The sequence below is a fragment of the Herpailurus yagouaroundi genome, unplaced genomic scaffold, assembly GCF_014898765.1.
Source record: "Herpailurus yagouaroundi ecotype Mexico unplaced genomic scaffold, PumYag 222, whole genome shotgun sequence".
In the NCBI taxonomy this organism is placed as follows: Eukaryota; Metazoa; Chordata; class Mammalia; order Carnivora; family Felidae; genus Herpailurus; species Herpailurus yagouaroundi.
In genome coordinates, this window is record NW_024412453.1 from 18,581,942 (window position 1) to 18,597,701 (window position 15,760).

The 15,760-nt window shown below is 63.8% G+C and overlaps 2 protein-coding genes across 6 annotated transcripts in view; one reads left to right on the plus strand and one right to left on the minus strand.

The window, feature by feature from the left end:
• IFT140 (intraflagellar transport 140) overlaps window positions 1-4,554 on the plus strand; it is an 84,560-nt gene extending 80,006 nt beyond the window's left edge. For all 5 annotated transcript variants that reach the window (XM_040459468.1, XM_040459469.1, XM_040459470.1 and 2 more), the window contains one exon: window positions 100-4,554. In XM_040459468.1, the coding sequence (XP_040315402.1) occupies window positions 100-309 (210 nt within the window). In that variant the 3' untranslated portion in view covers window positions 310-4,554. The remainder of the gene's footprint in view (window positions 1-99) is intronic.
• Window positions 909-12,911, minus strand: TELO2 (telomere maintenance 2). The gene is made up of 21 exons (XM_040459472.1): window positions 12,652-12,911; window positions 11,358-11,693; window positions 10,147-10,424; window positions 9,045-9,113; window positions 8,696-8,843; window positions 7,427-7,529; window positions 7,150-7,218; window positions 6,828-6,969; window positions 6,545-6,681; window positions 6,113-6,192; window positions 5,801-5,902; window positions 5,442-5,530; window positions 5,169-5,260; window positions 4,925-5,041; window positions 4,762-4,833; window positions 3,533-3,697; window positions 3,165-3,256; window positions 2,676-2,775; window positions 2,489-2,553; window positions 2,120-2,235; window positions 909-1,255 (listed from the first exon to the last, which is right to left on the minus strand). The coding sequence occupies exons 2-21, from the start codon at window positions 11,690-11,692 to the stop codon at window positions 1,149-1,151; spliced, it is 2,478 nt and encodes an 825-aa protein (XP_040315406.1). The 5' UTR covers window position 11,693; window positions 12,652-12,911; the 3' UTR covers window positions 909-1,148.
• Between the last annotated feature and the right edge of the window lie 2,849 nt (window positions 12,912-15,760).

Consider the following 15,760-nt stretch of genomic DNA (forward strand, 5'->3'; position numbering starts at 1 on the left):
CCTGGGGCGGGTGCCCAGGAAGCTCCGTGCCCCGGACTGAGGGGGTGGCTCCCCTGGTTCTCGCCGCGGACTAACCCGGTAACGGCTGTCCCCACCCAGGCGTACAGGTATCTGGAGGAGATGCGGAAGAAAGTGCCCTCCGCCAACATGTCCTACTACGTGAGCCAGCAGACCATGGACGCCGTGCACCGGGGCCTGGGCCTCCCTGTGATGCGTGCCATGTCCGGGCGGGCCCACCACAACAGCGTCGACGACCGCAGAGAGGCAGACGAGGAGGTGCAGGAGGAGGAAGAGGATAGCGAGCCCTGACAGCCGCTGCTGCTCCCCCAGAACCTGCCAGGGTTCATGGCAAGAGCCTGACTTTCTCGTTGAAATGACAGCTGTGTCGGACACCCCAGGGCACCGGCTGTCCTGCTCAGAAGGGGCCGTGAGGTCCCTTTCCTGCCCAGGGACTTGGTTCCTCTTTTCCAGGACCGTCTCCCAAGCATAGTCTGTAAAGCCTAAAAACCTTCTGGAACTCGATGGACTGTAGATATTAGCGTGTTCACTGCGCCTCGTCCCAACACCCAGGCGAGTTCCAAGGGAGCACATCTCACGGCTCCCGGCAGGACACGCCATCCCTGACCACGGGGCCCAGCGTCCGCTGGAACAGAGACATAGGGGTGGCCAGCACGTGTGTGCGGGGGGTGCGGTTCTCTGCACGAGGCAGCCTGGTGGCTCCGTCCACGTGGGCGTGTCCCATCACCTGCCCCCATCGTGAAGGGCTGGCCCCACGACATGTCCGTGCAGGGAGGGGGACCTTGGGGTCTCCCACCCCCAGCTCGTCACCAGCTGCCAGAACCGTGTCCCCCTTCAGAGGGACCTCGAGGCACCGCGGACCCTGCCCGAGCAGTCAGTGCCAAGAGGAATGGGTTTGAACACCTCTGGCTCCTTTTTATTCTTCCTCTTTGTTGCTTTTTAAAGTCTGCGTTCAGGTGAGGAACGGGCTTGGGGACAGGCTGAGAATCAGCCCATAGGGGCCCCAGCGGCTCCCTCCCTCCTCGGGACCCCCCCCCTCCTGCCATGTTCAGGTGGCCCTGTCTGTGGACGCAGGGCCAAGGGCCCTCCCGCGGGCTGCTGGCGGGGCGGGCCTCCCTCTCCAGCGACGACTAAGGAGAAGCGAGGGGGAGCAGTCGGTCTCTGAGCTTCTCCAGAAGCAGCAGGGCTTTCACAGCCAGCATCCTGCAGTCCTCGTCTGCGTCCCGGTCAGCCACATCTGCCAAAGACGAAAATAGAGCAGGACATCGGCGGCGCCCACAGCCGGGCGGGCCAGCCCTCATTTCCTCTTAGGGAGTCATCCCATACGAGCCCCCACAGGGCCTGGTGGGGCCTGGCCGTGTGCGGGGGCAGCACCCCACTCTCCCTGGGGCTGGGCGCCCAGCCAGCGGCCGGCGACAGGGAGGCAGCGGGATGGAGCGGACACCATCGTCTCCGCGGGGAGGCCACCGGTCCCGGGAAGCGGGACGCCACACGCCTGTGGCACGGGGCCCGAGGACCCGGAGCCGACCGGACACGCGTGATCCGACAAAGCCCGAGGGTGCTCTGCAAACTAACTGACGCGACGGGAGGGGCCCCGCCTGAATCCCGGGCCCCCGAGTGTGGCGCCACGTCAGAGTGTCTCCTCCCGGCCTGGAGCCCCGGGTGGACACCGGTGGGTGGGCAACACAGGTGCCTACGGGCAGGAGGTCACGTGTGCTCCAACAGACTTTTCAAAGAGAACACTGTGGCGAGGGGTGGGGGGGAGGGTGCAGGGAGGAAAGCTTATCCAAGTTAGTTGGCGAGTCTGGTGAGGTAACGTGCCTCCTGCGTGGCTCTTGCGACCTTACAGAAGATACAGAATTTTCCAGAACACACACACCGTCTCCCACATCTGGGCACCTTCTCTTGGGTCCTCCTGCAGGACCTCCCCAAAGTGACTCAAGAACAGCTGAGTCCCCACCCCCCCACCAGGGACCATTTCGTGCACAGACGGGGGGGATGTGACGGTCCTGGGGCCTCTGCACTGCCCCGTGCCCCGATGGCCACTGCACCAGCCTCCAACCACCCGCCTCGCCCATGCAGCTGGGGGCCTGGCACTCACCCGCCAGCCAGGATCGGGTTTCCAGCAGCTCGTCTGGCAGGTCTGCCAGGAGTCGCTCGGCGGGAACACTGAGGAGGACGGAGGAGACCGCGGACAGCAGGCCCCGGCGCACGTAGCTGCCAAGCCAGGCCGGGACGCTGAGCGCCGACGGAGCCCAGGCCAGGGAGACCCCGCTTCTCCGCGGTACAGCAGACCCACGGGCAAGCAACGCACGCTCCAGCCGCCCTGCCCCTTCGTGCTTGGGAAGCACCAGGCCGCCCTGCCTCTCGGCCACGCCCACGGGAGTCGCCCCCCCACCCTCCTGCTATCCTGGGAGCCCCGCCTCCACGTCCACGTGGGACCACTTTCCTCAGCCACACGGCCACTCACGCGTCACTGTGGAAGCGAAGGGTCCACACGAACTCCAGGAGGGCCTTGCCCATGGTCACAGCCACCTGAAACAGCAGAGGCCAGTGGGCAGGAGTCCTGGCACCCAAAGGTGGGTCCCAACAACCCAGCCCCAGGGCCAAGGGGAGGCCCACCGGGAGGACGGCCACCAGCTCCGCCTCCCACTCACCGTGGTGTTCACAGCCAGGTACATCAGGGCCCCCAAGGTGTGGGCCAATCTCCCGAGAACCAGCTGGTCTTCTCCCAAAAGGTCGAAGGTCACCAGCGGTCTACAAGAGCATCAGGTGTGTGTGTGCGGGACGCGTGGTCAGGGCTCATTCTCCAACCCCTGGGCCACCAAGGGACAGCCAGCGCCCTGGAGGCGCCCCCTCACCGCACGTCCCCGTGTGGCTCCCACAGCCATGAGGAGAAGGCGTCAGACAGACACAGAGCGCGTGGAGCATTGAGGCTCCACGGCGAGGCTCCGGCCCCGCCCACCGGGAACCCGCCAGCAACCCGCCATCCGTGACAGACACCGCAGATCCTGACGCCCTCGCTTTGCCATTTAAGCTACGAAGGACCGAAAGCCAGGTGGTGACCTTGCTGCTGCCCAAACCCCAGCACAGACTCCATCCTGGGAAGCCTCTGGTACTCGAGGGCGTCCAGGCCTCCCGCTCACCTGTCAAAGTGCTGAATGAGTGGGAAGAAGAAGTAGCCAGCCACCGAGCTGAACTGGTTGGCGCCAGCGTCCCGTCCCCGCCTGGCAGAGCCCTGCAAGCATGGTGCGCACAGGTGCCGCATCCCTTTGCTGTCCCATACGCACCCCCGTCACAGCCCCGGCCCACGCGGACACGGCACACACAGGCCGTTTCTTGCTGACGCAGAATTCCGGGGCTTTTTTCGCACCCGCATGTTAAAGCCATGAGGCTCTGATGCCCTAAGGCACGTGTCCCAACACGCAATTTGTACCCAACACCCTCCCTCCACACAACAGCAGTGTCGGTGCCGCCCCGTCCCCCACCAGGACCTGAGCCCGGGCTGGCTGACCTGCGAGAACCGCCGGGTCTTGTTTCTGATCCGCTCCTCCACGACCGCACGCCAGGCGGGAGCCACGGCGCTGCCGGGCGGGGGAGCGGGGCCCCGGGGGTCGCACTGGGGGGCCTTGGACGCGCGGCCAGGCCGAGACAGCTCCTGGGCGGCCAGAGTCAGGACCTAGAGGAGCGGGAGACCCAGGGCAGCGGTCCTTGTTCTAGGGAGGGGCGGCATCTTCTCAAACCCGAGGTAAACTGAGTGCCCGTCGGCGCCATCGGCCGTCACAGGCTGCGCCAGGGAACATTCTGGGGACCGCACGGGAAGTCAGTTCCGGCTACCCCAGGATTGCTTCACTTTGTGGGGGACAGAAGGGAAAGGTGGCCCCGCTCCTGCGCCCGGAGCTCCTACGGTTCCAGAGCCTCACCAACCTGCTGCCCAGCCGCCTGCACACAGATGGGCCCCGGAACAGGCCTGCGCCATCACATGCCTGGAGCCCTGGAACAGGCGGGGCCACGGACAGCAGCCTGGTGGCTGCAGGCGCCCGGCCGGGCAGTGCGTGCTAAGGGCTGTTCCGCTGAGGGTGGCACAGGACACTGAACCGTCAACGTACCAGATGCCCCTGAACTGCAAGCACGGAGGCGGTGACTGTTCAGCGCCGTCTCATGAGACACACAGCGTCACGCTTGCCGTCTTGACAGCCGTGCGCGCGCAGCTCAGCGGCAGCGGGTGCGTGCACATCGTATGGCCGTCGCCACCATCGTTCCAAGACTCCGTCTTCCCAGACGCAGCCCTTTCCCCTGCGACGTGCCCTCCCCGCCGTCTACTTCAGTCTCTCTGATTCTGACGGCCCAGGGACCTCACACACGTGGAATCCTACAGGGTCCTCTGGTTCATCCACGTTGTGGCAGGTTACCACGTCCCTCCTCTGCGAGGCCCAAGTAACATCCCGACGTGTGCACAGACCACATTTTGTTTGTCTTAAGATGGGGAACTGTACCGCGTGGGAATTTCTGTCTCAGTAAAGTTAATGTCTCAGACGAAGGACACGGCCCCTATTGAATCCTGCGCGCCGCCCAGAAAACACCAGGCAGCTGCCAGTCCCAGCCCCTGGGTCCAGCCACGGGGGACTTGGGGAGGCCTCTGGTCCTGACCGTGGAGCTTTCGGCAGGGCGCTGTGCCAGGCCTGGCCCTCGTGAGGGCAGCTTGGGCGTGACAGGTGGGACGGAGGGCCCCAGGGCACTTACGTCCAGAATGTCCATGCGCTGTCGGAGGCTGAAGTTGAGGGCGTAGAATTGCGAGGTCAGGTACTCTGCTACCTGAGCCAGGCACACGAGAGGCCGCTGTGGACGCCACCCAGAGGCAGGGCCCCAACACAGACACTGACTGGGCGGCGGGACGGGGACTCACCGGGGCCGGGTCTGTGACCACGACGGCCACAAGGGCTCTCTGGCGCAGCCCTTCAAAGCCCTCCACGCTCGTCTTCTCCTCCAGGTGCAGCAGCACCTTGGCCAGCTCCACACTCACCTGTGCGCAGGGGTCGGTGTGCCTCAGGCCCTGCGGCCCTGGCCCCCACAGCCCTCCACCTCCCCATCCCTGCCACGGGCCCCCTAGACAGACACACACCCCTCCCCGACATCCCTGCCCCACTCACCTCGCGTGCAGCAGCCGGGTTCCTGATGACCAACGCCTCGAGTGCCCGCAGGGCCGCCTCCCAGCGCTCCCAATCCTCGGACGAGGTCAGGGCTGCACAGAACACACACGGGCCCGCACTGGTCCCCAGCCCTGACCTTGCAGAGGCAGAGCCGGCAGCCAGGGTCTGGACGCTGGGCAGAGGCAGCCGAGTCCCGGGACACGCAGGGTTCCCACGGCTCAGCCGCCCCAGGGTAGGCGCTTGGAGGGGCCTCCCGCCAGGGAAGAGACCCACCTTCCACGCAGTCCCGAACGTAGGTGGGTGCCTTGCTCTTCTTTAGCTCTTGGTCCCCCGACATGTCATAGGGGACAAGCTCATCGTCACTGGGGAAGCAACAGAGACCGGTGGGGCCTGCCCGTCACCCGGGAGCAGACAGGCCGTGCTCCCGAGTCCCGGGAATTCACCCCAAGTCCTTGCACCTCAGGAACAGCAGACTTTCCTATGGGAGGGCACTCGGAGAGACGGCGGCCGCGGGGCCGACCCGTGGCCTCCAGACAGCGTGGGCCGTCCACTCCCACGCCCATGCGCGGCTCTGAGGCCAGCGCGGGACTGCTCCCCCACCTCTGTAGTTTCTACCCGAGGCCTCCCCCTACCTGTCCAGGTCAGAGCCTGAGCCTTCCGGCAGGGCCTGGGGGACGCCACCGTCCACGCTCCCTCTGCCGGGGGTGTCTGCAGCCTCTGGAGTGACGACAGGGCTGTGGGGAGCAAAGAAGGAACCCGTCGGGGAGGCCCCACACAAGCTTCTGGCCCCGGAACCCACCTTCCCCAGGGAAATGCTCTCCCGGCCCCGACCCTGCGCTTCTCGGCTTCTGTCTCAGCAACGAGTCCAAGACGACAAGGTAAGGGAGCAGCAGGAACCGGGCCTGCCCAGCTTGGGGTGGAGACCAGGGGCAGGAAGCCCTCACCTCGCCTCCAAAGGGCTGTCGGCCGCAGGCCAGGGGGCTGCCAGGGCCAGCATCTCACGGCTCAGCTCGTCTTCCTCATACTGCAAAGCACACGGGCTGGAGCGAGTCACGGGGAGCGCCCGCCACCACCCTCCACTTGCCCCACTTGCCAAGTGTCCACGTGGCAGTGGGCGGTGCTGGGTGCACGGGCTCAGGAGCCCGCCCTCCTGAGGAGCTGCTCTCCCCCCCACCCCCACCCAGGAGGACATCCCAGGGGCTCAGCAACAGAGGGGAGGCGATGCCAGAGAGATTGCTTCCAAACACCTCCGGAATCCACCTGGGACATCTGTTCAGGCACTGCTGAGGGATCAACACGCAGAAGGTTCGTGGGCCTGGACCCCAGAAGGCAAGGGGATACCAGGGAGGGAAACACAGGGCGCGGCCCTTGCTCACCTGGAACTTCAGGGGTGGCCCCTCAGGGTGGAGCCGGGCACTGGCCACCTCGGCCACGATCATGCCCAGACGGCGCACAACGGGCAGGCTGCTGTCCAGGCGACTCTTCACCCCCGCCATCAGGCTAGTCAGCAGCTCTGGAAGCACCAAGCCCACACTGAGCACTGGGGGGGCCAGTAGGGACAGGCGGGGACAGGAGGGGACAGCTCTGCACAGTGAGCACAGGGGGCTGGCGGGGACGGGCAGGGACGGGGTGGGGACAGCGTCCGCGTCGCCCACTCACCGTCTCGGCTGTCCTGGAGCTCCGCCTCCCCCAGGAGCGCCAAGCAGATGAGGACGGCCTTGCTAACGTAGCGCTGCTGCTCCAGAGGTGCGTGCCGGACGGCACTGCAGCTGCCCCACGTCTCCAGGAGCCCCTTCAGTGCCTGGCAGGTGGCGCGGCCCAGTTACACAGCCGCAGCGACCTCCCCACCACAGCGCGGGAACGCACGGGCCTCGGTGCCCCCGTGCTTGCCAGCGTCCTCTGTTCCAGGCAGGAACGTTCTCTCTCTCCCACCAAAAGGTGGCCCCAGAACACCCCAGACAGAGGACCAGACCGCGCTTACCTGTACGAGGAGCGGGCGCCGTTGGCTGTCCGTGGCCAGGTACCCCAGCAGGCTCTGCAGCATGGGCGTCTGGGACAGAAGCCAGGCATCCTGTCACTGTCTGTCGGCAGACGCCAGCTGCCCACCTGCCGGGCTAAGACCCGTCTGCCCAGGCTCCCAGAGCACAAACGGCTCTGGGCTGAGGGTCAGCAGGGTATCTCGGACAACCGAGCTCAGCTGCACCTGCTATGGTCACTTCTCCTGGGCCCCCAGGGTGGCCCTCGGCCCACGCCCTCACCGAGTACTGGTACTGTAGGAACAGAAGTTTCCGGGTCATCACGAACTGGGCCTTCTTATTTTTCATCACCAGGTTCCCCAGCAGCCGTGAGAGGACTTCAGGCCTGTGAGGCACAGTGGGGGGGGGGGGGGGGGGAGAGGGAAAAGCATGAACCCCAGATCTCAACGGGTCCGAGCTGCACCCCTCCCCAGCTCTGCGCTAACCACTGGGAGCCCGGGGCCTGCGCTTCAGCTCGGACTCCGTCCTGATTCGCTCTCCTCCCGGGAACGTGGCAACCTGGGACAGCCCAGCGCCTCCGTGCAAGAGGATGTCCTTTCCCCGCCCGGCCCAAGCGGAGCAGGGGTGGCCAGGCTTATCTGGGAAGGGCCAGAGAACAAAAGCTCTATGTTTACGGGCCATCGGTCTCCGCAGACCTCCTGCAGCCAGAAACAGCCAGGGGCGTGTGCGTGAGCGAGCGCGGCTGTGGACCCACAAAACGGTTGTAAAAACGCACGGCGGGCTGAGTTTGGCCCAAAGGCCGCAGTTTGCAGACGACTGGTGTACAGTGGGATCCCCCCCCCCCCGCCGCTCCCCTCCATGGGTGAGAGCCCAGCAAACCCTCCAGCCGGTGTGGAAAGACGGGAGGATACAGCCCTTCCTCCCTCGGCCCTTTCACGTTCTACGCAAAGTCGTAAAGATGAAAAGAAAAAGAAAAAAGAATGCCAGCAGGAACCAAAAAAACAGAAACAGAAGAGACAAACCCACGCAAACCAACCCGCAGCCTCAGGGCAGGAGCGTGACACAGCCCGGAAGGAAGACAGAGAAGCCATCGGCTCGCGGCTTGATGCGCTTACAGGGCAGTGTGGACACCTTGTAAAAGCCACAAACCAAGGACGAGCTGGGAGGGACCAGAAGCGCCTGGCAGGGGGTGAGTGCCTTCCTCACAAGATTTTGCACATAAGGACTGAGCAGCTGGCAGCAGAGGGGGTGGGACCTCAGACGGTTCAGAGAGAGAACACGGGTCCCTGGACACACACACCCGCGCCCAGAACCGAAGACACAGCCGGCGGGACCCACCCTCACGCGCTCGCGCCAGGGGACGCCGTCTGAAGGCGGGCGCCATCGCACACGCACATGCGGCGCAGCCCCGGGGGTGCGGGGTAGCGAAAGGGGTCTCCGCGGCCACAGCCAGGGGAGGGGCTGGGCTGGGCTGGTCCGCCACGGCCTCACCGCATGAGGTCCGACAAACCAGAGGCTTGGGCGCCGCCGCCCGCCCTCCCGGCTCCTTACCCCGCGGCGACCTCCACCAGTCCCGTCAGCAGCGCCTCCACCGCCCGGTCGGGCACACGCTCCACCAGGCGCCAGCAGACCCGCTGCCAGAGGCAGCTGCCCTGGGTGAGCGCCGTCAGCCGCGGCACCAGCACGCCCAGCATCTCCTCTGAGGGAAGCACACGGGGACCCCTGAGCCCGGGGCCGGGGGGCGGCCGGGCGATGGACATCAGCCCACCCGGGGCCAGGCCCAGGCGAGGGAACTGCGCTGTCTTCCCCCTCCCGGGAGGGCCGACGGGAAGCGGGGGGGGGGGGGGGGGGGGAGACGCCCAGACAGCGCTGCGGACCCCCCGGGACAGGAAACACTCACTCTGCCTCCCGCGGACACAGGCTTTCCCGAGCACCTGTGACAGGAAGGAGACGGAGCAGTCCCAGCCACCTGCAGCAAGAGGGAAAGCGAGATTTTCAAGAAGGGCGACGGTTAGGGCCACGGGACAACACCTGCCCAGGCGGGGACAGACCTCGTTTCCAGACAGGCGTCTGTGCGCTGCAAAAGCACCGTTTTTCTCGATCTGATTCCAACTGGAACCTCAACAGCTGGAAGCCAACAGTAATTGCAAAAAGCCTCACACGCTCTTGCTCACCTAATCGCCACAATGACCCCACAGAGCGGGGACCGGTGTGGTGGCGCGGGGAGGGGGAGGCACAAAAGGCCACGTGAGGTGGGCGGGCGGGAGGAAACAGGACTCGGGGACAAGGGGAGGGTGGCGCCCCAGCCCCGCCGGAAGTGGCCACCCTGAGACGGTCACGATGCGCTCTGCCACCTGAAGGGAGCGGCTGAGACCCTAAAAGGCGAACTGGACGCAGTCACCCAGCCGAGAAGCGGACGTGGCCCAGAGTCGCTCTGGACACGTTCAGGACATGCTGGCGACTCCCCCCAGCACAGAGCAGGGACGGCCTGGCAGGGGCCCCAATGGAACCCATGGGCTCCCTCCCCGTCTACAGTGGCGGAGGCTCCCTTGTGGGGCGGGCACAGGGACCACGTGAGCACGCGCATGAAGGGCCTCGAGTGGCGCCCGAGCGTGGCACCCACTCCACGGCCTTGGCCGGTGGGATGCTGGACGTGCAGGGGTGAGACCCTGAGCTGCCCTGTGATGGGAGAGCAGAGGGTGGTGTGGACACCAGGGCCCGTGGAGAGCAGCCCCATCCGGACGGCTCCACCGGCAGGCCAACCAGGACCTAAAGGATTCAAGGTCAGCTCCAGCTCCGAGGTCAACGGCTAAGAACGGGTGAAGCTCGGGCTACAGGTCGCTACCTCCCCACACAGGAGGCAACATCTGACCTGCCAACGGCATCACCCTGAGAATCCCAAGTCCCCAGAGGCCGTGAGAAGCTGGGGAGGGGGGGGGGAGGGAGGAAAGGGACGGTGGGCAGAGAAGCCGGCCGGAAGGACAGCGCGGAGGGGCCCGCACCTCGGAGGGAGTCCACCACCGCCTGCAGCGCCCGCATCATCTCCTCGCCGAGCAGAGGGAAGTAATTCTGGGGGAGGAACGCGTCCAGGTTCTCCCGCTGCAGACGGTTGCCCAGGCAGTCGGGCAAGCCCACCACCTTGGCGAGGAGCGTCTCCTGGAGCAGCGGGGACGCCGGCTCCGTCACCTGGCGACACTGGCCCTCCATCACAGCGGCCATCCTGCCCGCGCTCAGGAACCTGGCCAGCAGCTGTGCCATCTTCATCAGACGGAAGCTCGGGCTGCAGCAAGAGCAGGTGTGACAGGCGGAGCGGCGAGCCCCCCACCCTCGGCGCCCCCCGCCCGTCAGTAAACCAGCAGTCCCACGGCGTCATGAGCGCTTAAAAAAACGAGCATTTAAATCCCGCCGCCGGGGCGCCTGGGTGGCTCTTGATTTCCATTCAGGTCACGATCCCAGGGTTTGTGGGATCGAGCCTCCCGTCAGGCTCCGTGCTGACAGCCTGGGGCCCGCTTGGGATTCTCTCTCTCTCTCTGCCCCTCCCCTGCTCATGCTCTCTTTCTCTCAAGCTGAATAAACATTGAAGAAAACAAAAGGTCTACATCCCACTGCCAAATAGCCAGCCAGTGGTGCGGCGTGAGCGCCCGCCGGGCCCCATGGAGTCACCGACGCCACCTCCTCTCCTGCTCCGCGCCACAGGGCGCTTGCCGCTTATCTCCGGAACCGCTCAAACCCAGCTTCGCCACCGCACGAAGGCCGCGTCCCCACAGGCCCGTGCCATGCTCTGACACCTGAGTCTGGGAACCGCCTTGAGCAAGTCCTCCCTGGCCCCCCCCCCCCAGGAGTTTGCCGGAGCGCCCGGGGGCCTCACTGCAGAGCTGACACCCACGAGTGAGGCCAAGGGCCCGCGGACGCTGGCGAGGCCCACTGCCTACCTAGGTCACCTCAGCCCCGAGCTCACCCGCTGCCGAGGCCACCGGGATGGGGACGCTCCTGCCCCCTCCCTTCACCAACACGGCGGGACCTACTGCTGCAAGAGCCTCTTCGTCGCAAGGGAGGTTAACAAACTGCTTTCGGTGTCCGGGGGCTCTGCTCCTCCCGCACCTTTCAGGACACCAAATTCTCACAGAACCTGCTGGTTCGCAACCCTTCCGGCCATGCCCCTGCCTCAGACGTTACAAGTGCCCCGGAATCGGGCCCCCCCCCCCCCACTCACCCGGCGGCACCCTCGATGGACTCCATCAGCACCAGGAAGGCCTGGTCAGCCGGGCCCTCCAGGAAGAAGCTGGCCCACAGCTCCTCCACCTGGCCGTCGGGCAGAAGCCCCAGCCAGCCTGGGCTCAGCCTGCCCACTAGACACCTGAGGAGGGCGGAAAAGTGCACCCTGGCGAACTCCTCCTGCTCCCCGGGAAGGGCTGGGTTCTCCGCTCCGCTGAGATACCGCCTCAGGGACCCCATGGTGGAGAGGACGCGGCCGCCATCCTCACAAGAGGAAAGGGTGTGAATCGCTTCCCGCACGGTCAGCCGGACTGCAGAGCGCGCTGGGTCCATCCTGGGGCGTAGAGAAGCACATGAGAAGGCCGAGGAGCCCCTGGCATCTGCACCAGTCACATCTCACATACGCTCAGACCCTCTGGCCCCTCTCGTTAAGCTTCTGGGGACCCATCTCTCCTCACCCCTGCTGTCACCCAGCAGTATCCTCCCCTCCGGCATCCGTCACCATTCCTACCAAGAGTCTGTGTCATAGCTGGGGCCTCCATGATGCCCTCTACGGTAGGGTCACTGTGCCCCAGGGCCACAAGTGGGGGTGCTGTTGGCATCTCGTGAGCGGGTGGCAGACGCCGGGGATGCTGGTTACACAGCCCACGTGTGCAGGACAGCACCCACGACAGAGGGTGATCCAAACCCAAATGCTAACAGTGCTGAGCTTGAGACCCTGGGCTACCTGCGTTGCAGCATTTCTGACTGCCTGACCGTCCGTCTAACAGACTGTCCGCCTGCCAAACCCCCTTCTTTCCCAGAAACCATCCCATCTGTAGGTAGCATTTCGGGTCAGGCGCCCCTGCAGCATTGAGTGCCAATACGCAGGCACCTGTCCATCACCAGTGACCCAGCCCTAGATAAGCCTGCCTCAGGGGACCAAGGAGGGTCCCCAACAGCCTAGGGCCTCCTCACCCAGCCGGGTCTAAGCGGGCTCCAGTGGCCAGCTAACACGCCAGCGACCCGCCAGTACCACACCCCCCTTCACAGCTGTGCCGGGAGCCCACGTCACCGCGCCCAAGTCACGGCGCGGCGAGCAGGGGTCCGCGAAGCGGGGGGGGGCGAGTCTCGGGGAGCGCTTGGGTCTCCGGGGCGGGAAGGGATCTCGGGGTGGGCGAGGGTCTTAAGGGTAGACGGGGTGTCGGGGCGCGCACGGGCCTGGGGACGGACGGGGGGTCTCAGGGTGGGCCCGGGTCTCGGGGAGCGCACGGGGTCTCCGGGGCGGGAGAGTGTCTCGGGGAAGCGCGCACCCGCTCGATCTCGGAGTCTCCAGGGTGTGCTCAAGGCCCGCCCCGCCGCTGCCGCCCCGCGCCGATTCGCCACGGTCGCCGAGGCCCAGTTCCGCAAGCGGTTCGCGGATTAGAGACTGAGAGCGCGGAGCACGAGCTCCCCGCGCGCTGGCAGAGCTGCTGCTGAATTTTTCGAGCCTGCAAGGCCGGTCCCGCGGGCCGATCGCGACGAATCCGCCGCGAGGCTGGGGAAGCCGGAAGAAGCGTGGGCGAGCGGCCGCTTCTGCGCCTGCGCCGGGCGGGGCGGGGCCCTGGTGGGCGGGGGCGAGGGCGCGCGCCTCCGCAGACACCCGCTGAGCGCCGAGCGCGCTCCCGGCCAACTCCGGGTCCCTGAGCCGCGGCCGCCGGCTGAAAGCAGCGAGGGCTCGAGTGGTTTCGGGTCCCGAGGGGCGGCCCAACAGGGGTGGGCGCCGCACGGTTCCGCGCGGGGGCCGCCAGCCGCAGGTGGCCCTGTAAATTGGCCGAAATCCACTTCCTCGGTGGTCACGTTCCAAGGGCTGCCCTCCGTCCTGACGAACGGGCGGTGGGCAGTGCCGTGGGCGATCTGGAAAGACCTCACAGGGGAGGAGCCGCTTCAGCCTCGACTGCCCTTGCGAGGGAGTCCGGGAAGGGTGTATTCATTCAGCATGCACAAATTAAGTGCCTACTGCGTACAGCAAGCACTCTTCCAGGACAGAGAATGAAGAAAATAAAGTGCCCGCTCACAAATCAGGGGCACAAGCTGGGGCGCCTGGGTGGCTCCGTCGGTTGAGCGTCGACTTGGGCTCAGGGCATGATCTCCCGGTCCGTGAGTTCGAGCCCCGCGTCCGGCTTGCTGCTGTCAGCCTGTCAATGCAAAGCCCGCTTTTGGATCCTCTGTCCTCCGCTCTCTGCCCCCACCCTGAGCGCGCTCTCTCTCTCTCTCCCTCAAAAATAAATAAACTTTTTTTTTTTTTTTTTAGTTAAAAACAAATCAGGAGCACAATGAGATACAGGAGCGATAATGTCCGTCGGCAAAGAGAGATAAGAAAGTTTAAGCAGGCTGTGAAGGAGTCTCCTTTTGGAAGGTTCGCCCTGGGTGCAGGCAGGAGAACGGCCGGTAGGGGGCAGCGGCGGTCGCAGGGTCGCAGGTGCGAGGCTCGTGCTGCGCAGGTATGGGCCTGGCGGTGAGGACGGCTGGCCTGGGATGCTTCTGCAGGAGCGGAGCCGGTGGAGGGGGTGTGGGCTGTGACAGGTGCGAGGAGTCCAGGACGATGTCTTCCTGGGACTCGGGGAATTCCTCCCAGTCCGCTTCTGGATGAGAGCCTCACTCTCGGGTTCCTACAGCAACTTCATTCAACTTCCATCCCCGTGTTTTCCCCAAGCCTATGAGGCCCATAGGTGCGCAGAAGATAAACTTAAGCCTATACGTATTTGAAAAATGCCTTTGGGCCACTTCACATTGGAGCGAGATGAAATTTTTTTTTAATTTTTTAACATTTATCTTTGAGAGAGAGAGAGAAAGAGCGAGTGGGGGAAGGGCAGGGAGAGAGGGAGACACAGAATCCGAAGCAGGCTGCAGGCTCCGAGCCATCAGCACAGAGCCAGATGCGGGGCTCAAAGCCACAAACCACCAGATCATGACCTGAGCCGAAGTCGGACGCTTCGCCGACGGAGCCACCCAGGCGCCCCATGAGCGAGATGAACAATTTTAAATGAAACTAACTTGGGGGCGCCTGGGTGGCTCCATGGGTGAAGCGTCCGACCTCGGCTCAGATCATGATCTCACGGTTGGTGACATGGGGCTCTCTGCTGTCCGTGCTTGAGACCCTCGGTCTCCCTCTCTCTCTGCCCCTTCCCTACTCAAACTTACTCTCAAAAATAAATAAACACTGAAAATAATTTTTACTCAGAAATGCCAAGGGGTGCTCGTGTACTTTTGGCAGCCAGCATTCAGTTCCCGGAGGAATGTCTCAGTCTTTCCCACGTGACCAGGTGTTTCCTCTGCGGACACCTTCAGCATCTTCTCCATCGTCCGTGGGGTCCTGACCCTGGAGGAGAGACCTGGCCCCCTCTGGCGTGTGGCCTTGGGGATGGTGGGTGCTTTTGGCTGTGACACCTTCCTGGATTATCTTCCCCACTTCCTTGAGTCTCACTCTCTACACTCGTGTTTTATCGGGTTGACCTCAAAGGCTGGTTTTTTTCCCTTTTCCGCCCCATCTCTTCATCTTTTTGCCCTACTTTCTGGGCAATCACTCAAACCTTGTCTTTCAGCTTTGCGGATTCACTTATTTATTTGGAAAATCCTCGTTTTCATTTTCAAGAGCAACTTTTTCCTCTTGATTATTCATTTTCTCCTAAGATCCTTTTTTTTTTTTTTTTTTTTTGGCCTTGCAGACACAAAGCTTTTCTTCCCTCTCCGGGGGTAGTGATTAAGATGTTTTTGAGCTTTTCCTTGGCTCTTGGCATTGTTCCGCCCAGGGAGATTTCTGTCAGCAGGTCCCAGTGTCCAGTGACCCTTAGCTGAGCCGTCACATGAAACATGAGACAGTGAAGGGCGGGAAGCTCTGTATGTGGACGAGGGGAATTTGTTTTGATAGATGGGGGAAGGGAGGTGCTTTTTGTTGGTAAATGCAAGTTCCCCCAGGCCCGAGGAAGCTCCCGCCCTTGAGTCGCTGGATTCTACTCCTGAGACCAATATTGCCCTGTGTGTTAATTAACTAACTAGAGTGAAATAAAAACAAAAAAATCTAAGAGAATTTTTTTAAAATAGCTCCCACCCTCCTCCTACCTACCTGGGGGCAGGTGCCTGGCTTTGGTTGCTGCTTTCTGGAAGCTAGCGGAACCTCAGAGTCCCACAAGCCAATATGTAGACATTTATTTCAATTACTCGCTTTCAGCATTAGCCTTAAAATAAGTGAATTTTGTGTATAATTTCCACTACAATTTTTTTTAACGTTTTATTTATTTTTGAGACAGGGAGAGACAGAGCATGAACAGGGGAGGGTCACAGAGAGGGAGACACAGAATCTGAAACAGGCTCCAGGCTCTGAGCTGTCAGTACAGAGCCCGACGCGGGGCTCGAACTCACGGACCGCGAGATCGTGACCTG